Source organism: Acartia tonsa, chromosome 3, assembly GCF_053477335.1.
Source record: "Acartia tonsa isolate MP-2025a chromosome 3, ASM5347733v1, whole genome shotgun sequence".
NCBI lineage: Eukaryota > Metazoa > Arthropoda > Copepoda > Calanoida > Acartiidae > Acartia > Acartia tonsa.
Window position 1 is genome coordinate 12464726 of NC_137262.1, and position 23772 is coordinate 12488497.

General features: G+C 34.3%; 1 protein-coding gene across 1 annotated transcript; it reads left to right on the forward strand.

The window, feature by feature from the left end:
• The first annotated feature begins 10 nt into the window (after window positions 1-10).
• On the forward strand, window positions 11-22701 carry mTor (serine/threonine-protein kinase Tor). The gene is made up of 49 exons (XM_080152692.1): window positions 11-216; window positions 652-751; window positions 854-899; window positions 1233-1367; window positions 1520-1761; window positions 1838-2032; window positions 2214-2314; window positions 2439-2545; window positions 2646-2758; window positions 2861-2938; window positions 3616-3720; window positions 3806-3915; window positions 4016-4105; window positions 4210-4271; window positions 4371-4713; window positions 5026-5105; window positions 5947-6030; window positions 6398-6522; window positions 6658-6798; window positions 6902-6985; window positions 7181-7313; window positions 7493-7580; window positions 7762-7894; window positions 8153-8256; window positions 8577-8673; window positions 8794-8983; window positions 9316-9422; window positions 9670-9987; window positions 13340-13426; window positions 13737-13864; window positions 14062-14184; window positions 14284-14545; window positions 14722-14838; window positions 15083-15265; window positions 15497-15763; window positions 16039-17025; window positions 17128-17270; window positions 17381-17507; window positions 17797-17942; window positions 18046-18106; window positions 18208-18303; window positions 18384-18571; window positions 18663-18846; window positions 18997-19230; window positions 19330-19382; window positions 20034-20202; window positions 20560-20707; window positions 21179-21273; window positions 21940-22701. The coding sequence occupies exons 1-49, from the start codon at window positions 116-118 to the stop codon at window positions 22039-22041; spliced, it is 7512 nt and encodes a 2503-aa protein (XP_080008818.1). The 5' UTR covers window positions 11-115; the 3' UTR covers window positions 22042-22701.
• Window positions 22702-23772: the final 1071 nt, after the last annotated feature.

Below are 23772 nucleotides of genomic sequence, written 5' to 3' on the forward strand. Positions count from 1 at the left end.
AAATAAACATCGCAATTTCAGACAAGTATGGCCTATCCTTAAAGTAGGCACATGATTTCAAACTTAAATCATATCAAAAGAATGAAAATAAGAAAAAATTGGTAAAATTTGAAGTATGTCAGATTTATCAAAATCAGCCCCCTCCGGGGGCAGTGGACAAAAGCAGTTGTCCCAGCAAAAACAACCTCCCCAACAGCAACAACAGATTATGCAAAGGTTTGTACTTTCAATCCCAATCCAAAAATATTATTGTTATCATATGTATATTTTTGTACTTTATTTCTAAGGACCATAACTATATTATATTTGTTGGGGACAAAATTAGAATTTTAAATTTGAATATAAGGCACCTATAAAATATATAAAGTAAAGGGAGAAAAAAATATTCCAAGATCCAATATTCAATGGTTATTTGTTCATATTCAGCTAGGAACATCCTTGAAAATAAAATAAAAATTTAGTGGAAATTTTGTTTTAAATTCATCTACATTAAATAGAGTAGGTAGGTACCTGTTTATAGGAATCCACACCTATGAATTCATGTCTTACTAGGATTTAAAAGTTTCCTCATCATAAATTCTATATATATCCTGTTCGATCTTCACTTCTACTAATTAAAAAATGTTATATTTTCGTGCTATTGATATCTAGGTTTGCTCAAGATCTGAAGTCCAAGAATGAGAATCAGCGAAACAAAGCAGCTAAGGAGTTGCATGATTATGTCTCCAATGATCTCAGAGAATGCTCTCAGGTATTCTTTATATACTTTTCAAATATTGTTTTGAAATTAATAATAATAAATACATTTTTCGTAATATTACATGTTATGAGATTATGTTTTTTCTTTTCTTAGGATGAGCTCAACTATTTTCTCGACGAATTTAACCACCACATCTACGAGGAAATATTTTGTTTATTTTTATACTTTTTAGTTATATCTCCTAGCCCCTAGAGGCTACGTTCTAAGAGATGGTTGGGGTAACCCCCCACAACTAATATCTGGCTAAATATTGAGCCTTTACATATTCATTAACATCAGAGTCAACTCCTTTTAGGGGGAAGGGAGGAAATATTACATATTAGGCTTCAGACATACATAATTTGATTTTGTTAAAGTGTTTTTTTAGTCACTTTTTACCAACTTTTAATATCTGCAATTTGAATTAAGTTAGATCCAGCAAAATTTCAAATATAACAACTGTAAACAAAAAAATTTAAACAAAATTTGTATCAGATGGTGTCTGGAGACACAAACTCAAAGTTGGGAGGTATTCTTGCCATTGTTGCACTTATGAACGCGGATGTTTGCAACACTGGAACTCGTATCTCTAGATTTGGCAATTATCTTAGAAATAATTGTCTTTCACAGGAAAGGATCTTTAATATGATTATAGAATACATTTTGAAAGATTAAATATATTTGTGTTAAGATGAGAAAATATAACTTTAAAAAGAGTTTTAAAGTTATATTTTACCCTTAACATTTCTTAATAAAGTTTTAAAGATCCTTAACTCTTCTAGACTGCACCTCTTGATTTGTCCGTCATCGAATTGGCAACTAAGGCCATTGCTCGTTTGACTCAAGTGTCTGGTACCAACCTCAAGTTTGACTTCATTGAGCACGAGGTTAAGAAGGCGTTTGAGTGGCTGTCTGCTGTAGAAAGAAATGAGGGACGTCGTCATACTGCTGTTCTAGTGCTTAGAGAGATTGCTTACTGCATGCCAACATTCTTTTTTCAGAACGTTCAACAGTTCTTTGATGTAAGTAAATACTAAATATTTCAATTTATTTGAATTATTTATAAATGCTATGAAATCTCACATTTTTATTTTAAAGGTTATATTCAATGCCATCTTGGATCCAAAACCGCAATTGCGCGAAAGCGCTGTCAACGCCCTGCGCATGGCCCTCTGGGTGACAGCCCAGAGAGAAACGAGCACAGCTGTACGTCAACAAGGACAGAGGGAATGGTATCTGAATTGCTATACTCAAGCTATGCGCGGGCTGGAAGATAATCCTCCTCAAATCAAGGTAGGAAATTGTTAATGATTTTGATCTAATACGTAGCTTCTCAGAAATTAGAGCATGTCCGTCTGCTTTAAATTGACTTCAAGTTCCTAGTTAGTAAATGGATTTATTGATGTGCCACTTATAGATATTTATTTGACTATTTTTTTTGTGTATTTTATTTAAATGTATTTTAAAATACCAGGGCAAAGCTACCATTACCAGGGAAGACAGAATCCATGGCTGTTTGTTGGTTCTATCAGAGCTGTTCAGATTTTCTAACGCTGATTGGGAGCTTGAAAATAGGTATACAAATTTTAATAAAATTTTAAATGTTTGATGTTCAATATTCATCTAAACATGCTGATAGGAAAAAGAATTATAGAAATTACACTTTTGACTAAGTGATAAACTTCTTTTTATTTTGCAGAGAGTTGCATGACTTGTCGGGTTCTGGTCCCGCCCTGCAAGAGTCAGAGAACAAGGAATCATATTTTAACATCAGCTCTGTTAAGAAACACTACAAACAACTAGCTAGTAAGTATCCATTAGCCATAGTTCGCTTTCAATATTTTAAAGATGTTGATATTAAACATTTATTGCTATCTACGATTTCTAAAATCAATTTTTATTAAAGACATGAAAAGATCCAACACTGGTGTGACAACAATTCCCTTTAACTGGTTTGGAACTGTAGCTGTGGGCAGGGAACCCATTTTTGAAAGTGCTCTGTGCAAAGCTCTGCTACAGGTTAATTGTTCTTAAAGAAAAGAAAAAAGAAGATACCAAAATATTTATTTCTTTTCATATTATTTTTTTTATCTTCTACTATAAATGTTTTGTGTTTTACAGGAACAATACAACGAGATTTGCACTGCAATTTTTGCAATTGCCAAGAACACTCAGCTTTGCAAAAACCCACATTTGCAGGTAAAAAGGGAGAGGTCATTTTCTAGTAAATCCCGTAAAGGTGTGTGTTATAAGGCCTAAAAATAGTAGTAGAACGATAAGGTGCTCTAGATATATGTATTCCCTATTGAATAGAACAATAGGGAAATTTTTTTTTTTTTTTTTGATAACCGTACCTGGATTATCTAAAAAAAATACGAAATTTCTATCAAACGCTTTGTTTGGCTCAAACTGACAAAAATTTAAAAAAAATATAATTATAATAATAATGTTTTCTATAGGTACAAGGTAAAGGTTAAGAACAATCTATACCATTAAACAAAGGAAGAAGTCATTCTTTACAGGTTGATTTATTATAATTATATTTTTTTTTATTTGTGTCAGTTTGAGCCAAACAAAGCGTTTGATAGAAATTTCAGATATTCCAGGTACTGTTATCAAAAAAAAAAAAAAAAAAATTTCTTCCCTATTGTTCTATTCAATAGGAAATACAAATATATAGAGCACCTTATCGTTCTACTACTATTTTTAGGCCTTATAACACACACCTTTACGGGATTTACTAGAAAATGACCTCTCCCTTTCTTGTGTTAAAATTTGAAGAGCTTTATATATATTTCATAAATTTTTAAATATTATTTACTCATAAACTCAAATAGATATAATGTAATTTAATTGAAAAAGTTATTTATTGTTAGAATGCATTGATCCAAGTTCTGCCAAAGCTTGCAGCGGCTAACAAGGACAAGTTTGTGCGACAGTATCTCAGAGAAACCATGCAGTACATCTACAGATGTCTTCAGGTAATGTTAATGTTAGAATTTCATATTATTTTAGGAAATAAGTTTAATTAAAGATTCCATTTATTAATACTTTGTTTACATTTAGAGCCGTGAATACAGAGACAGATATCATGCCCTGATGGCCTTGGGTCTTATTTCCGTAGCCTCTGGAAGAGAAATTGAAATCTATCTCAAGAATATACTCGACACACTAAAGTAAGAGACTTAGAATTTTTTTTGTGAAATACCTAAATATTTTCAAGACATATGAAAATTGATTTTGTTTTTGGACCAAGAATTAATACAAATATTTTAGAAGCATCTTGCCACAAAAGGATTCACCCGGAAAGAAGCGCAGTACTGTTTTAGATCCTGCAGTGTTTGCCTGCATCTCACTTTTATCCAGGTAAAAATGGCCTGATCAGTAATTTCAAACTCAGTATTACAAATAAAAAACAATCAATTAAGAATTTATTTTTTCCCCCACTAAATGTATTTTTTTCTCTTCAGGGCAGTGAAAGGAAGCATTCGCAATGATGTTTTAGAAATGTTAGATAGTATGCTAGCAGTTGGTGAGTGTATTTATAATTGAAATTCTGTATAAATACAGCAAAAAAATGCTTAAATACGCAGTAGAAAATTAAGGTTTATTTTATGTTTTTTTTTCATAGGTTTATCCCCTGCGGTGACAGCAGCACTCAAGGAGTTGTCCTGCAACATCCCTTCCCTCAAGAAGAAGATATCCGACGGCCTTCTTGGAATCCTGTCGCTCATTCTCATGCAGCAGCCCTTCCGCCATCCTGGCACCCCCCTGCACAAAATCGCTCCAAATCCGCCCAACCTGGAACCGCCAGATTCTCAAACAATCGTCTTAGGTCTGCGAACATTGGGATCTTTTGATTTTGAGGGAAATTCACTGCTTCAGTTTGTGCGCCATTGTGCAGATACGTATCTGCACTCTGAAGAGAAGGAGGTGAGGCAGGAGGCTGTCAGGACATGTTCTAATCTCCTCAGGTATACGTTTAATTCTTCAAGTATATCTACCGCCCCCCCCCCCTCCCTTTAGAGGCCTCTTCTTCAAAATAGCTAGAAACCTTTCCATAGCCTATGAGAACCTACACTTTAAAGAGCCTTATAGGTTCAACGGTTAGCAAGATCCTTTGGTACACACAACCGACAAAGATCCTACTACTTTTATAAGGGGATTAACATTGGAAATGTAAATTATGAATGTATGTAAATGGCAGCATTGCTATGAATTTTACTTTGATATTAAATACATAGTACTTGTAAGTTAAGAAATAAACAAAAAGATGCATATTTAAGGTCTGCTTTGATGGGCTTGGCCGGGAAGAAGTCCACAACAGTTATCTCAACCATCAACGAAGTCTTAGCTAAACTATTGATAGGAATAAAGCTTTAAAATGTGTCCAAAGAATCTTATTTTCAATTTAAGAATACATTTTGATTTTTGGCGAAAAATTAAGTTTTTCTAGGGTCTGTTTATGGTTAGTTAATATCAAAACTGCACCAGCTTGCAAATTTCTATTAAAGTTGGTTTCTATATTTTTATTTAAGGGGGGGGGGGATGCAACCATCTCGTTATCAATGTATAAATGGCACTTAGAATTCGAATTTCGATCTGAAATTTTGCATGAGTATTAGTAATCCTTGGTAGAATTCGAATTTCGATCTGAAATTTTGCATGAGTACTTGTAATCCTTGGTAGGTCTACTTCCATAAATTGAACAAAAAGTTGAAAAAGTAACGGCTAACGGCTCAGCCGTTTAGTCGTTTTTTGGCTATTTTTAGGGCAAATCTGTCATAAATTACGTAGAAATCGACTTTTGAAACATATTTTTGCTTTAAATCAGGTGAAATGATACAAAATACATTTTTTTTAGATTTCTATTACCAGCAACTACCGGCTAGAATCGTTTGAAAACGTTTTGGAGCAGCAAAGAGTATCATGTGGAAATAGGTTTCGTGATGGATTTGCATTGAAAATATCCATAAGGTGGCTAAACGGCTGTGCCGTTAGCCGTTACTTTTCCAACTTTTTGTTTGATTTAGGGAAAATAGACCTACCAAGAATTACTCATGCAAAATTTCAGATCGAAATTCGAATTCTAAGTGTCATTTATACATTGATTGCATTACCCCCCCCCTTTTTATGAAAAACACTGCTGAAAAAAATAATCGAGGATTTTTTTGTCATTGATTTTAAAGCTTGAAAATAAATAATTGTAGTTGGTATAACTGATGGGGACGGTGATATTAGATATTGTGTTCTGGATAATCTCAGTGATTCATTTGATTATCATCTAGCCCAGGAAAAGATTATTTAATAACAATAAAAAACATAACATCATTGTCTTTTAACTTGTTCTGTGTTTTAATGAAAATTATAGCTCCCCGACTTAATCTCTTAATTTACATAAATCATAGGTATTCATTCATGAAAAATTTGATTTTTTCACTATTCTCATACTCTTTAAAGAAAGCGTTGATCCTTTCAGTAAGGTTTCGTTGGGGATAGGTTAGGAGAACCCTGCAGAGATAGAATTCTGTTTAGATAAATCAAGAAAGTCTAATTCGTTGTTGCCTTTTTGAGAATTACTTGGGTATAGGGGGAGTTTGATGGTCCACTTTTAATGAAATAATATCTGATATCATTAAAAAATAATCTTTTATGTAAAGGCTGAAAATCTGTCAGCTCTGTTCATCGCATTAAACGATGAAATCTTTGAAATCCGAGAGATTACTATCTGCATTATTGGACGCCTGTCAGTTCTGAATCCTGCTTATATTATGCCTAGCCTTAGGAAAGTAGTCACATTTTATTTAATAAAATCGAATTAAACAAAATATTTTAAATTGTATACCTATTAGCTATTGAATTGATTTAAAGACAATCTTTGAAAAAGAAATCGACTGTGACTAATTAACAACAAATGCAGGAAAACATTGATCCAGCTTCTTATTGAGCTGGAGCACTCTGGCCTTGGTAGAAATAAAGAACAGGCCTCCAAGTTGTTGGGCCATTTGGTGGCCAATGCACCAAAATTGATCAGGCCTTATGTTGAACCGATTCTAAAGGTATTTTAAACTTGATTAAAAATGTAGGTATTTTCATACCTAACAATTTGTTATGGTGACTTTATTATTTTTAAGTTTTAGATACATATAAAATTATTTGCAGGTTCTGATTCCTAAGCTAAAAAGTACAGATGAGAATCCAATGGTTGTTGCTTCTGTTTTAAGAGCTATTGGAGATCTAGCACAGGTGACTATTTTTTTTCATTTTAAATTATTTTTAATCTGTACATTGCACTGATCATCAATCAATGAACTATTTTAATTGTGGTAATTTATTTTGTCTCAACGGAATTTTTAAGAAGTTTTCTAATTATCGAATATAATGTATATCTTTAGCATTGGTTAAACCAATTCCATTTTACCTGAGTAATATTTAATTAAGGTTGGAGGAACTACGCTGAAGGGTTATGTAGATGAACTCCTACCTATTCTCCTCGAGTTCCTAAGTGATGCCTCCAGCTCACAGAAGAGAGAGCTGTCATTGTGGACCATGTCCCAGCTTGTTGAATCTACAGGTTTGCATGCAAAATACCATTAAAATTATTACAATAAGTTGCTAAAAATTTAATCGTGTAATTTGATTTAATAGTAATACTGTCAAAACACATAGTGATATCTTAATTGTCCAAATCATAAAAAAAACTTAGCCTAATGATTACAAAATGTTTTAATCTTATTTTGATTTTTTTAATAGGTTGTGTTGTGGAACCATACAACAGACATCCACAGCTGCTTGTTGATCTCCTGAATTTCCTTAGAACTGAACAGAGACCAATGATAAGGTAAGAGAAAGTTTAATGTTATTTAAAAGGTCCAAAGTCTTTTTCAAATAAACTACTTTCATATTATGATGTATTAATTTTTCGTTAGGCATTACTTTTAAGGGGTGATTTTCACTTTCAGTTTACCTTTTTCTACTTTTGATGACTACTTTCTCATGAAAATAATATTCTTAATGTTTAGGAAACAAACTATAAGCCTACTAGGTTTACTAGGAGCCCTGGACCCCTACAAGCACAAGATGAATCTTGGACAGATTGATAACAAGGGTACAGAGAATGCGCCTCTAATTCCCATTAATGAAGAAGAGGATAAGGCAAGATTTATAATTTTTATATTTTATTATTAAAATAATGTTAATATATCTCCTATTAATATGATTTTTGTGTTTTGATTTTTCATATAACCCATCCTTCTTTTTCATCAACTAACCTTATAACATATGTTTTTTGGTTGGTTTTATTTGGACATTGAATTAAATATACCTATTTATTTTAACTGCCCTAAAATCAAATTATTGTTTTTTTGTAATTTACTTGAGTTGAGAAAATCGCTCATCTGAATTTATTTTAAGGACAAGGAGGTATCAACCAGTGAGATGTTGGTTTCAAACTCAGCTCAAACTTTGGAGGAGTTCTATCCTAGTGTGGCCATTGCTACTCTTATGAGGATTATAAGGTAATTTTTGTGTTAACATATAGTCTTTTTTGTATAGGAATGATTTACAGCCATAGGAAGAAAATTTAGTAAAATTGTGTAAGCTCTAGGTTCTGTTATGTGATTGTTAAACATCACTAGTATCAGATCTGCAACATGTCTAAGTTTAGATTACTTATTTTTATCTAACACTGACCTTAACATAAGGTGTCATACTTAAATCTGTATTTAGAATAAAACCTTCAGTGAAAAACAAACTTTTCTAGGTATTGAAGATGAAACTATTTAGGTATAGCTTCATCTTATCATAAACTACATAATAATCTTCTTTTCGTTTACAGGGATCCAAATTTACAAGCGCATCATAACAGTGTGGTTCAAGCCATCAACTTTATCTTCAAGTCTTTGGGCATCAAAGCTGTTCCATATATTTCACAGGTATAGAAAGTATTTTTAGAATTTTCATATTTAATATCATTGTATCGAACCCTTTATTTTAGTTTCTGGTTTAGTTTGCCTTGTTATAGTTGCTCATGTTTAACTTGTATGTTTTTTAAGGTTATTCCTTGTATGATGACAGTTATTCGAGCCTCTGACAAAAATTTCCAAGATTTCCTGTTCCTACAGCTGGCCTCGCTTATTGGAATTGTGAAGCAGCATATTAGAAACTATTTGGATGATATCTTTGAGATGATTAAAGAGTTTTGGACTCCGGATTCTCCGCTACAATCTACTATTATTCTTCTGGGTATGTTTTGAAAATAAATTTTTCTATATTAAGAGTTTTATATGAAGAAACTAACGTCTGCGCCCACAGCATCTAGGGGCTTTGTAATTCATTGGATAGAGAAGAACATAAGAATGGTCTAAAACCATACTGTTAAATAAATCTAAAAACAAAATAGCCTAAAACCACCCATAACCTGAAGCTTCTATGTATAATATGGAGAACTTAATCGGTTCTGTAGAAATCGAAATCTTAAGCTACAGACAAAATAATCTTATTTTATATAATAAGATATATTTTGTTCCTCCTAACCTCTTCATAAATAATTAAGTCTAATACTCTTGTATGTTTAGTTGAAGCCATTGCTGTAGCCTTGCAGTCTGAATTCAAAGTTTACCTTCCCCAGCTTATCCCTCATATACTAAGAGTTCTTACTCATGATGCCAGCAGGGATAGACAGGTAAAATAAACATTAGATTTTTTTGCAATTGAGATTTAAGTATGATGGAAAGATTCAAAAGTAGCGTAGCAATAACATTAATAAAAACATTAAAAATTTGATGATTATTTCTTATTTCTTTTATTCTGTATTTTAATCTTAACAATTTCATAGTATCGATTAAATACTTTAGCTATAGAATATATGCCTTTTTATTGTGTTTCTCATTTTGCATATTTTTCTGAATATAGACTTTCATTTTGTACAGGTGACCCACAAAATGCTGGTGGCCCTAGAGAATTTTGGACCCACCCTAGATGATTACATTCATCTTGTTCTCCCTCCGATGGTCCGGCTGTTTGACTCCCTAGACGTACCATGGTCTGTCAGAAAAGGCTCCCTTGACGCAATTGATCATCTGTCATCATGCCTGGACTTTTCTGAGTACGCAGGAAGAATTATACATCCTCTGGTCAGGGTTATAGATAATTGTCCTGAGGTCAGGCCATCAGCCATGGAGACGTTGTCATCTCTAGCCCTACAGCTGGGAAATAAATTCAAGATTTTTATACCTATGATTGATAAGGTAAATTTATATAAGGGGGGGGGGGGCGTAATGACATAAGCTCTTAAACCGTGAGCAAAATGGTCTAAATATTGAGCTAGACCCTTCAAACTTGGTATATAAGCTTAGTCCTATAGGTATTACATCTAAATGGCAAAAAAATCCAAAATTTTTTATTTTTAGGTTAGGTTAGGTAAGAAAAACCCTGCGGAAATGGGGTTTTTAGGCTCTTTTTGGTCTATTTTGATGTGGAAACTTGCCTTAAATTGTTTTTTCTTAGGGTTTTAACTTAAATACACTGTATCTATTCATATGGACATTATTTAAGATGATTCAGCAAGTCGGGGACCGACCCCAGGGGGCTAGGTGGGTGGCCCGCAGGGGTTAAGTTCATTTTTCCCAATATATTTGTTGTGATACATCAAATTATAGGTCTTTTAGGTCAAGGAACTCAAATTCAGAGCTAAAATAAGCATTAGACTAATCTGAAGCTAGCCCCAGCGGGCTAGGTTGGTGGCCCGCAGGGGTTAAGTGCATTTTTCTAATATATATCTTGTTATATATCAAACTATAGGTTTTTTAGGTCAAGAAACTCAAATTCTGAGCGAAAATTAGCATTAGACTGACTTGAAGCTAACCCCCCCGGGCTAGGTTGGTTTTCTGCAGGGCTTAAGAGCATTTACCTAACCTAACCTAGAAACTTACTTATATTTTCACAGGTTTCTTTCTTGAATAAACTGTGTCTATTAATGAGGACTTTATTTAAGATGATCCAGCAAGTCGGGGACCGACCCCAGCGGGCTAGGTGGGTGGCCCGCAGGGGTTAAGTGCATTTTTTCCAATATATATGTTGCGATACATCAAATTATAAGTTTTTTAGGTCAGTTAACTCAAATTCAGAGCTAGAATTAGCATAAGACTAATCTGAAACTAGCCCCAGCGGGCTAGGTTGGTGGCCCACAGGGGTTAAATGCATTATTTCCAATATAGATCTTGTTATATATCAAAATAAAGATTTTTAAGGTCAAGAAACTCAAATTCAGAGCTAAAATTGGCATAAGACTTACCTGAAGCTAACCCCTGCGGGCTAGGTAGATTTTCCACAGGGCTTATGTGCATTTTACCTAACCTAGAAACTTACTTATTCTTTTTTGGTTTTTTCCTTGAATAAACTGTGTCTATTAATGAGGACATTATTTTAGATAATCCAGCAAGTTGGGGACCGACCCCAGCGGGCTAGGTGTGTGGCCCACAGGGGTGTAGTGCATTTTTTCTAAAGTATGTGTTGTCATAAATCAAATTATAGGTTTTTTATGTCAAGAAACTCAAATTCAGAGCTATTTTAAGCATTAGACTGACTTAAGGCTAACCCCCGCGGATTAGGTGGGTGGCCTGCAGGGGTAAATTTTCCAAATTATGTGTTGTTATACATCAAACTATAGGTTTTTAAAGTCAATTTGGAGCTAAAAAAACACAATAGCAACCTGATGCTAGTTTTTTTGTGGTATGTGGTATACATTAAATTAAAAAATTGTATCCTATTAGCATATTAAATTCTTCCACTGCTAACATTGTACTATCAAAATTTAAATTCTTTCAAATATATGCCTTATAAATGTAGTTTAACCAATTAACCAGGAAAAAATATGCAGTTCACTAAATTAAGTTCAAATACATTTTGTGAAGCTACCCCGTTGAATTTCTGGATCTAAAAAACCTATAATTTTATGTATGACAACTAAAAATGCACTTAACCCCTGCGGGCCACGCACCTAGCCTGCTGGGGTCTTAAATCTTAAATAATGTTCTAATAAATAGACACAGTTTATTCCAGAAAAAAACCCATAAAAAAACAAGTAAGGTTCTAGGTTAGGTTAGGTAAAATGCATTTAAGACTTGCAGGCAACCCACCTAGCCCGCTGGGGCTAGCTTTAGATTAGTCTGATGCTTTTATTAGCTGTAAATTTGAGTTTCTTGACCTTAAAAACCTATAGTTGGATGTATGACAACACATACTTTTAAAAAAATGCATTTAACCCCTGAGGGACACCCACCTAGCCCGCTGGGGTCGGTCTACGACTTGCTGGATCATCTGAAATAAGGTCCTCATGAATGGACAGTTTTATTTGAAAAAAAATATTAAACGTAAGTTTCTAGGTTAGGTTAGGTAAAATGCACTTAAGCCCTGTGGGCTACCTATCTAGCCCGCTGGGGTTAGCTTCAGATTAGTCTAATGCTTATTTCAGCTCTGAATTTGAGTTCTTTGACCTAAAAAACCTATAATTGGATTTATCACATATATATTGGGGAAAATGCACTTCACCCCTGCGGGCCACCCACCTAGCCCGCTGGGGTCGGTCCCCGACTTGCTGGATCATCTTAAATAAAGTCTTCATTAATAGACACAGTTTATTCAAGAAAGAAACCTGTAAAAATATAAGTAAGTTTCTAGGTTAGGTTATGTAAATGCTCTTAAGCCCTGCAGAAAACCGACCTAGCCCGGGGGGGTTAGCTTCAGGTCAGTCTAATGCTAATTTTCGCTCAGAATTTGAGTTTCTTGACCTAAAAAACCTATAGTTTGATATATAACAAGATATATATTAGAAAAAATGCACTTAACCCCTGCGGGCCACCAACCTAGCCCGCTGGGGCTAGCTTCAGATTAGTCTAATGCTTATTTTAGCTCTGAATTAGAGTTCCTTGACCTAAAAACCTATAATTTGATGTATCACAACAAATATATTGGGAAAAATGACTTAACCCCTGCGGGCCACCCACCTAGCCCCCTGGGGTCGGTCCCCGACTTGCTGAATCATCTTAAATAATGTCCATATGAATAGATACAGTGTATTTAAGTTAAAACCCTAAGAAAAAACAATTTAAGGCAAGTTTCCACATCAAAATAGACCAAAAAAAGCCTAAAAACCCCATTTCCGCAGGGTTTTTCTTACCTAACCTAACCTAAAAATAAAATTTGCCATTTAGATGTAATACCTATAGGACTAGGCTTATATACCAAGTTTGAAGGGTCTAGCTCAATATTTAGACCATTTTGCTCACGGTTTAAGAGCTTATGTCATTACGCCCCCCCCCCCCCCCTTTTCAACATTTTTTTGGTAGTTAGGGTTGCAAATGCTTATTTGGAGTAAAGTTATGTATTCCAAGACTTTAAAACTGGATTAGAACGCTAAAACTAGGCATTGCACTTGCTTTAATGTGATACAATGTAAAGAAATGGAACAATGTGGAATGTGGATTGGGGAACCGCAAATCCCTCCATTTTTTGAGTTCTTTGGAGTAGAGGAATCACAGTATCATTAAAGATGGAAAGATTTTCAGCTTTATTATAATTAACTTCTGTTATACTTTTAAGGTATTGAAAAAGCATAGAATTTCCCACCAGAAGTATGAGATGATTACGGCCAGGGTTATGAAGGCTGGATCCAACTTTGAGCTTGAGGTAGGAATATTTTTTATTCTTTTAGAATAACAAGGTGTCTCTGTGTGTGTTGCAAAGGATCTCGCTATATCACTTAATTAATATGGTTCTCCATTAAAGTGAAGCTTATTTAGGCATAGGAAAGGTTTATGACCATTATTGGACAGTAGGGCACCTCCTCCACCCAATGAGAAATCACCTTTAGAATAAAATGCCGCCCCGTCCCCCTAAGTGACTTTGGAGTTCTCTAGACGTAACCGCGAGTCTAAGATGAAATAGTAAAAAGAAAATAAGTTAAATTGTTTATTGATGGCTTAACCTTTCTGTCCAGGACCAGATTAAGCTGAAGCAAAGAGCACAGCAGAACCTGAAGCTGCCACCTCCAGAGTCCAGCAGTGCTAAGAAACAGTGCAAGGTGTCCGCAGCAAACCTCAAGAGAGCTTGGACTGTGAGTAAAAGGTGATTTGTTGAATTTAAATATAGAACGTACCTAGGTATTTTCAAAAATCATAGAATATAGTGTTATTTTAGTGTAATGATAAAAAATAACTTCGAAATTTGAATGAAATATAGTATACACTATACACTAGGTAGGTTCTTAATGAATTAAAGATAGAAATCAAAAAACCAAAATAAAACTAAATATTTTTTTTCAGAATCAACAAAGAGGACTGGATCGAATGGCATAGAAGGTTTTCTATTGAGTTGTTGAAGGAATCTCCAAGTCCTGCCCTACGTGCCTGCTGGACTGTGGCTACTCAGCTGGGTCAACTTGCCAGGTAGATAAGTACAGATTTTAAATTAATATAAATAATCTGTATAATTTCTATTTTATTGATAAAGTAGGTACATTTTTCTATGTCTACTAATGTTTACAGGGACCTATTCAACGCCAGCTTTATATCCTGTTGGGTTGAGCTGGACGCTGTCCAACAGGATGACCTAATGGCCAGTCTGGAGCAAGCTCTTGAGGTTCCTGACCTACCAGAGATCACACAAACAATTCTCAACCTGGCAGAGTTTATGGAGCACTCAGACAAGGGGCCGTTACCTCTAGATCCGAAGTTGTTGGGCAGACAGGCTATGAAATGCAAGGCGTATGCAAAAGCTTTGCATTACAAGGAGACTGAATTCCATAATGTAAGAATTTTTTTAACAATATTTAAAAAAACAAACTATACTTAGCTTAGACAATTAAAAATAAATGTGCTAAATATTTAGGCATATTTAAAAATGCTAGGTAATGATTAGGCTTATTTCGCTAAATCTAACGAAGTTTCATTATAAAAGATATTTAATTCATACTTAATAATTAGGAGCCAACAGTCCCTGTGCTAGAATCCTTGATTTCTATCAACAACAAGCTTGGACAAAAGGAGGCTGCTGCTGGCCTCTTAGAGTGGGGCAAGAATAATCTGCAAGGAGAACTAAAGGTAAAATAAAATGTTTTTGTAAAAAAAGTACCTAACCTACCTAATAGTGAGTACTCTAAGTGATAAAAAGAACCAGATTACAGATATATAGATTCATATGAAAGGTGAAAAAGCGAAACAAATTTTAAGTTGACTATTCTTTGGTGTAATTCAATTGTTGATTTTATTGATGTGACTCAATTGTTGATTTGAATTTAATAATAATAATAGGATAATATTTTTTATGTAAAATTAATCTTATTAGGTACGTGAGCGATGGTATGAGAAGCTGAACGAGTGGGACAAGGCCCTGGAGGCCTACAAGAAGGAGCAGATGGACACTGACCACGGTGTGGATCCTGAGATACTGTTGGGCCAGATGAGATGTTTTGAGGCTCTGGGAGAGTGGGGTCAACTTCATGATATTTCATGTAGTAATTGGAGCAAGGTTAGTCTTATATACCCCCTAAAAAAAGTAAATAAAATAGTATTGATAGTTCAGTATTGTTTAGTTGTTAAGTGTTGAACATTTTTTACTTACATAATCATTCAGTAAGATTAATTGGAGAACAAGACATTTATGACAGAAATAAATATTGTAAGATTATGCATGCAAATGATTTAGATCTTTTTTTATATATGATCTTCCAAATAAACCCATAAATTCATAATTATTTAGGTTACTGACGATACCAAATACCGGATGGCACGAATGTCAAGTGCAGCCGCCTGGGGCCGTAAGGATTGGAACTGGATGAAGCAGGCAGTCACCCTGCTACCCAGAGACAGCCAGGACGGAGCCTTCTATCGAGCTGTGCTGAATATCCATCATGGCGAGTATGAGGTGGCCCAACAGCTGATTGAACAGACCAGGGATATGTTGGATACGGAGTTGACCGCTCTGGCGGCTGAAAGCTACCAGAGAGCTTATCCTATCATGATACAGGTTGGAATGAGTTCTTTTAAATTTTAACAAATATTTAAAAATACCTAGTTGTTTTCAAGTTAATCAGGAAAATTAGGATTGTGGCATCTAAATTGAATTAGATATCTTAATAAATATTTTTGATGCTGATAAAATCTTATATTTTGTTTTTGTAGCAGAAGATATGAACAAAGATATCTAAATTGTTATTAAGCCCAGTATATAAATCAAGTTTTATACAGTATAACCTATATTGTATAAAAATACAGATTTTACTTCTATATTACAATATTTAGGTGCAAATGTTGGGTGAACTAGAAGAGGTGATTGAGTATAAGCTAGACCCTGACAGGCGTGAAACAATCAAGGAAATGTGGTGGAAACGTCTTCAGGGCTGCCAGAAGGTTGTGGAAGACTGGCACCGTATTCTGCAGGTTCGATCCCTGGTCCTGGAGCCATCTGAACACCAGCAGACCTGGCTCAAGTATGCTTCGCTGTGTCGCAAGTCAAACAGACAACAGCTAAGTCACAGGGCATTGGTAACAATACTTGGAACGGATCCTTCAACAAATCTGGAACATCCACTTCCAACGGCCATACCTCAGGCAACATTTGCATATTGTAAATTCCTTTGGGGAAGCAACAAGAAACAGAATGCATTTTCTCAACTGCATAACTTTGTCAAACGATACTTACAGCCAAGAATCTCACAGCTGACAAGCGCAGCTTCTCCAGACCTGGAAGCCGAACAGCAGCTTGTTGAAACCAGAAAACTGCTGGCCCGCTGCTACTTAAAACTTGGCAGCTGGCAAGAAAATTTACAAGGTTTGCCAGAGTCCAGAACAACCAGAGAGGAAGGAATAGCAACTGTCCTGCAGTACTTCCAGGCAGCCACTGAATATGACAGTGGATGGTACAAGGCCTGGCATAACTGGGCTGTTAACAACTTTGAAACATTGCTGTTCTATGCTCACTCAACGAATGGGCTATCACCAGGACATATCAACAGCTATGGTGTGCCAGCTTTACAAGGATTTATCCGTTCCATTTCACTATCCAAGGGTTCCAGCTTACAAGACACCCTAAGATTGCTGACCTTGTGGTTCGACTATGGTCATTACACTGAGATGTATGATGCTTTGAATGAGGGGCTTCGAACTATTGATATTAACACCTGGCTTCAGGTTATCCCCCAGCTGATTGCCAGGATTGATACAAATAGACCGCTGATCAGTCGGCTGATTCATCAAATTCTGACAGATGTTGGCAAACATCATCCACAGGTGAAACTATTCTCATACAAAATAATATTTTTTATTTGTATTAATTTTAAGTTACAATATATGGGTGTGTTTGTTTAATGTTAACATTAAACGTATTTTTAGGCATTAATCTACCCATTGACTGTAGCCAGCAAGTCTAGTGCCCAGACGCGCAAGAATGCCGCTAACAAGATTTTGAACAAGATGAGAGAACACAGTGACAACCTTGTCAACCAAGCCATTATGGTTTCTGATGAACTTATCAGGTAAATTCAATTAACCCTGATTAGCTAAGGCATCCTCACTACTTATACTAGCAGTGTCATGCGTCGAACATTAATACAGTTTAATGTCCTAATTTTTTGCATTTATTTAGAACTGCGATCCTATGGCATGAACTGTGGCACGAAGGTCTTGAGGAGGCAAGCAGACTTTTCTTTGGTGAAAGGGATGTGGCTGGAATGTTTGAAACTCTTGAACCTCTACATGAGATGATGGACAAGGTTAGGAGTAATTTTAAGATGCATATGATGAAAACAAAGTGTGCTTTCCCTCAAAGTGCTTATCGAGTTAAATTCCCCCCCCCCCCCTCCTTTTTTAAATAGATTGTAAATGCCTTTTTTCTATACCTAACCCGTCTGGTGTGATTATAACATAACAAGTGGCTCGACCTGGCACATTGAGGAAAACAAATAGTAAGAAATTATGAAAAAAGGAAAAAATTAAAGATAATATTACCTACAAATATTTAACATACTTTCTTAAACAATATCACATAATCAAAAATTTTAGGGACCCCAAACATTGAAAGAAACGAGCTTCAGTCAGAATTATGGTAATGAGTTGATCGAGGCCCAGAAATGGTGCAAACGGTACAAGGTTTCCAACAATATCAAGGACTTGAACCAAGCCTGGGACCTGTACTATCATGTTTTCAGGTAAAGAATGATTTTAGAAGTTAGAAGTTAGAACCATAGGAAGTAAATTATTATTATATGTATGTTATAAAAATGTAAATCTACTTTTTCTTGTTTTATTTAGGAGAATAACCAGACAATTACCCCAGTTGACACAGCTAGAGCTTCAATATGTATCACCTAAGGTATTTTCATTAAACACTACTTCAGAAAAAAAGTTGAAAAGAATTATTTTTCCTTTTCCATTATTTTTTTAGCAATGTTTAAAAAATATTTCATTTTCTAGTTGCTTATGTGTCGAGACCTTGAAATTGCAGTTCCTGGCAGTTACGTTCCTGGACAACCTGTCAACAGGATCAGCTCATTCTCACCTAGCCTCCAGGTAAAGTTCCACAACACCTACACATAGCATTTCAGTGGTATAATATAAAGTTTTACATGCCTAATATTTCATTGATTCAGGTAATTACCAGCAAACAGCGTCCCAGACAGACTTCAATGCGTGGAACCAACGGCAAGGAGTATATGTTCTTGCTGAAGGGTCACGAGGATTTGAGGCAGGACGAGAGGGTGATGCAGTTCTTCTCTCTTGTCAACAGTCTTCTCACAACTGATCCTGAGACATTTAGGCGTAATCTTACTATTCAGAGGTTGGCATTTTATTTATTTAACTGCTATTCTTTGTACGAATTAAAATATGCAAATATATTATTTACCATTCATACATTAACATTATTTTAGGTTTTCTGTGATCCCATTATCAACCAACAGCGGCCTTATTGGATGGGTGCCTATGTCTGATACCCTTCACAAGCTAATCAGAGACTACAGGGACAAGAAGAGGGTGGTACTGAACCTGGAGCACAGGATTATGCTAAAGATGACCGGGGACTACGAGCATTTGCCCTTGCTTAACAAAGTTGAGGTGATAATTTCATGGTTCTTCTTTTTCTAACTTTGTTGCTAAAAATCTCCATTGGAATCCATTTTCTATAAAAAAATATTTGTGCGATTATTAAACTTTTGAAAAATCCGCCAAAAATCTTTTTTTTTATAATAAAAATCATGATATTAGGTGTTTGAGCACTCCCTACAGCAAACACCCGGGGATGATCTTGCCAAGCTTCTGCTGCTCAAGTCTCCTTCCAGCGAGGTCTGGTTTGACCGCAGGACCAACTTTACCCGCTCGCTGGCGGTCATGTCTATGGTTGGATATGTTCTTGGTCTGGGTGACCGTCATCCTTCCAATTTGTTGTTGGACAGAAATTCTGGAAAGATCTTGCATATTGATTTTGGTGATTGTTTTGAGGTAAAGATTTTTAGGACAACATTAAACTTTTTAAAAAGTAAAGAACTAAACATTTTTCTGTACATCTGTTTAAAATAATAACATTAAATAATGATTTAGGTTGCTATGACCAGAGAGAAGTTCCCTGAAAAGATTCCTTTCAGACTAACAAGGTATGAAAGAATTTATTTAAATATTCATTATCCTTTGTATAGTACCTACCTATTTGTATTAAAAAAAAAAAATTTTAATTCCTTTGAAGTAATTCCTATTAAGGTGTTAGTGTTGTCATCAAATGAAAAGTATATTTGTAACTTATTTTTAAGTGTTGCTTTGAAACTGATATCCGCTGGTTTAGAACCGGTTCTCAGCCATACTGAAAGACACTTTTCCACGAATATTAAAAGGGGGGGGGGGGCGAAAGTGACACTTTTTGAAACCAAAACTAAGAGTCAAAGGAACTCAACTAAAAAAAGTGTTACAGGTCTGACATTTTTATAGGGGTACAATATGGAACTGTGAAAAAACGGCGGCGCAACCGCCGAAAACCGCCGAGAAAAGGCAACAAAAATTACAGCGGGAAACAGCAAAATCTCAGACCTTTAACCCTTTTTTTAGTTCAGTTCCTTTGTTGACTCTTAGTTTTGGTTTCAAAAAGTGTTACTTTCGCCCCCCCCCTTAAAATCATAAAATTGATTCCAGTTTTGTTTGCACTGGACTTAGGTCCCTTGGCTCTAACAAAACTGGCTTAAATCTTTCACTTATTCATTTTAATATCTGTGGAAGCCTGTTTATACAATGCGATAAATAACTATTAAAATCAGGATGTTGATCAATGCCATGGAGGTGACAGGAATAGAGGGTACCTACAGGTCAACCTGTGAGTCCACTATGGAGGTGCTCAGGAAGAATAAGGATTCACTGATGGCAGTCCTGGAGGCATTTGTGTATGATCCTCTCCTCGCTTGGAGGCTTATTGAGAATAAACCTAAGGTACAGTCTTCTATTAATGTTTTAATTTTTATAGTCTATATACATTTTACCTTATATTGTATCATCATAACATATTTTTTTACATACAATTCAAGAAATCTTTTGTCTCATAACAAAACACAACTTCTTCATTTATCCAATGAAATATTTTAGCTAAAATTTTCTTACCATTTCCTGTTTTTTTTTAATTTTTAAAATTGAAATAGTGTTACGTTATTATCATTATCTTAAACTAAAATATGCTTTAATACTTAAACTAATTTATTACTTATGACTTGCAAGATAATTAAATAGAAAACTGTTATCTTTTATGCATTTCATTTTGTGTAATTTTTTTATTAATTTTTCGTTGTTTAGTCTAAGAAATCCAAGAATGTTGGTGGAGCCGGAGGAGGAGAGGAGTCCATAGTTGCCAGCTCTGGAGCTCTCTCAGAGGACGGGGACAACCTCCAGACTATACCTGAAATACACAGGGATCCTACCTCCAAGAAGAATGAGAGTCTTGGTAAGATTTTTAATGATTTTTAAAAGCGAAGAATTTCTATTCTGTAATTGAAAGTCATTGCGTTGATTAAGGCATGTTAGAATTGTCCTATCGATACTGTAACAGTGCTAGGTTTAATTGAGAAACTTAGTAACGCTATAATCATTATCAGTAAGTATTTGTTCATGTTAAAAAAGGTTATTTTTAGCTTTAAAATACACAAAACTTTTATGAAATAATAGTCCTATTTATTTATGTCCTATGAATTAGCATCTTTGTAATCAAGCTTTAAAATGTAAATTTTAGAAATTCCGTATTCATGTATTTATACAGATTTTAAAAAGATATTTTGCCTAACTTTCACATTTGCTAAGATTATAAATGTTTTTACCTTTGTTTAATTAAGTAAAAATTGGAAGATTTTATTTAAGCACCAAAGGTATTTATTTCTGATAGTTCAAATGTGAGATGAAGTATCTGATTTATGTTAAGGTGGTTCAGTAGAGCAAGGAGCTCTGAATAAGAAGGCTCTGGATATTGTTCAGAGAGTCAGGGATAAACTCACTGGTAGAGACTTTGATAAAAAGGTAATCATTTCCTTTACTTTCCTCTATAATCTTCCATTTGCAGTGTTTGGCATTTTTTTTGCCAATTTTTACTTTGTATTATAAATAATAATTTATAAATAATTTAACCTAAATTAACCCTATCTTGAAGAGGGGGGGGGATGATTTCCCTTTCATATTATTTTTTTTTGGTTGGTTGGGAATGGATACCCTTCCATCCCATATATTTTTGTAGTTTAAGAAAATAAAATTATGAAACGATCGGTCTAGCCGTTTACGAGATCTATGAGAATATTTATACAGATAGACATATATTCAGGCTATTAATTTAGCATATTGTATTATTGTTAACTAGCGGCTTCGCCCCTAGCCTCTAAAGGCTTTGCCCCAAGAGGTTTAATCAAACTAATTTTTCGTGTTTTAGATTTTAAAAAAATTAAGAAAAAAAATTGGAGGGGGGTATTTTTCTTTTTTTGGGGGGGGGGGGTAGGGGTGTCCCACCCCCCAAGAAAATAGTTATAAACCTTCCCGGGACCTATGAGAAGCTACCCTGTAAAGGAGAACCCGATCGGTTCAGCTGTTAGCGAAATCCTTCACTACAAACCAACAGACAGACAGACAAACAAACATCGTTCTACTTTGTATTATAGATATTAAAAATCAGATTAAAACAAATAAATTGTGTAGGAGGAGCTTGATGTGAAGGAGCAGGTTGACCGTTTGATTGAGCAGGCAACCAGCCACCAGAACCTTTGCCAGTGCTACATTGGATGGTGTCCATTCTGGTAGATTATACCTGGATGTCAAAATCTATGATATTAATGAAGATTTTCAGTTTGTTACTTGAATGGATTTCTATATATTCGAAGACTACTTTGAATATGCCTATAAGTGATATTTAATTAGCCCTACTGGTACATAAAAATCGATTTATTTATGCCATTACCCTAGCCCATTAACGTTAACTTATATAATTATGATGTTGATCTTTGATACATAGAAATAGCATGTTTACTCGCGTAATGATAATCTTGTAGTGTTTATTATTGTACTTAAATAGTGTATTCAAATTAGTATGATTGTAACTAAGCAAGCATTGATCGTTATGGATTTGAACTATAAATAATTTTCATATGATTTGTTCTTCCAACAATAGTTTTAAAATAAGCTTACTCATTAAAGTTGAAGCAATAATTTAAAAAAGCTTTTCATGATTTTTTGCTATTTATAGATATGATTTCATTGTGAAATAAAAGAATAAAAAAATAAAAAACATTAAAGTACCTACTGTAAAGATTCAACATATTTATTTTACTTATTTAATTTATACCAGTTTTAATATGCTATAATCAATTATGATTCTAAGAATTTATTTTTATATTGTATGCATTATTTGTTTTGTTGATTTTTAGATCATTATTTTGTCAAATAAATTTTATTTTATTATTATTTTTTAGTTATTTGTAGAGTAGCTTCACAAAAATGAAGAAAGGAAACAGTCGATAACCCCCCCACAACCCCCCCCCCCCCCTAGCAATAAAAGAGTCAATTGAAAAACGGAAAATTTTACTTTCGAGTATGGTTTTACACATTTCAATTTTGCCGTTTTAAGGTGATCTCAAAAAATTCCCTGACAAAACCCTGTGCACGTCACTGTTCTGCCTCCCCATTTAATTTTTCTTTTTTTTTGTTATTAATTTATTTTCTTAATATAGGTACGCTTAATTTAATTAAATCAGCAAAGAGGCGTATAATTTTTCTGGATAGTTAAGCTTAAGTTAAATGTTATTTATGGTATGTTATATTTAACAAACAGAAGGAGATATATAAGATGTATTGAAATAGCTTATTGTTAAATGTTACACCTAAGTCCAGATGTCTTAATGTCTCTTGTTAACCCTCTCTAGATGGTAGCCAAACTACTCTATATTAATCCCTCTATAGTATTTTTATGTATTCTAATTTTTTAATTGAGTTATTTCTTAAATAAAATAATATACTTTAAAATTATTTTTATCAAATATATCTTTTTATAAAGTTAACTATATTAAATGTGTCCGGTCTTGAAGCTTGTAATAGATCTAAAGATATAGACTGATCACTATGTTAATTGTAATAACTATACTCTTTGAACTAAAAGCATACAAATTATAGCTTAGTAATATTTTCAATTATGTTTGAACAAAATTTATACTATTTACAGTGAAGCGACTCATAGGTCTATTTTTGAGTAGGGTACTACTACCCTTACCAAGATAAATTGTCCCCTAATATAAGGAATCCACATTTATAAAATCGGTATCTATTTTCTCTTTAAAAACAATATTTCAATTGTATGGTCGACTCCCCTCTATACTCAAGTGCCTCTGGAGGCCTCTCGGGGCGTAACAGCTTGTAGAGATTATAACCAAATCATTTTAAACAATACTTTCTTAAAATTACTTTATACCATAGATAAAGAGCAACCGTTCTAAGTTAACTCTTGTGACTATAAAACCTACGGGAAAATGAGAATTGATC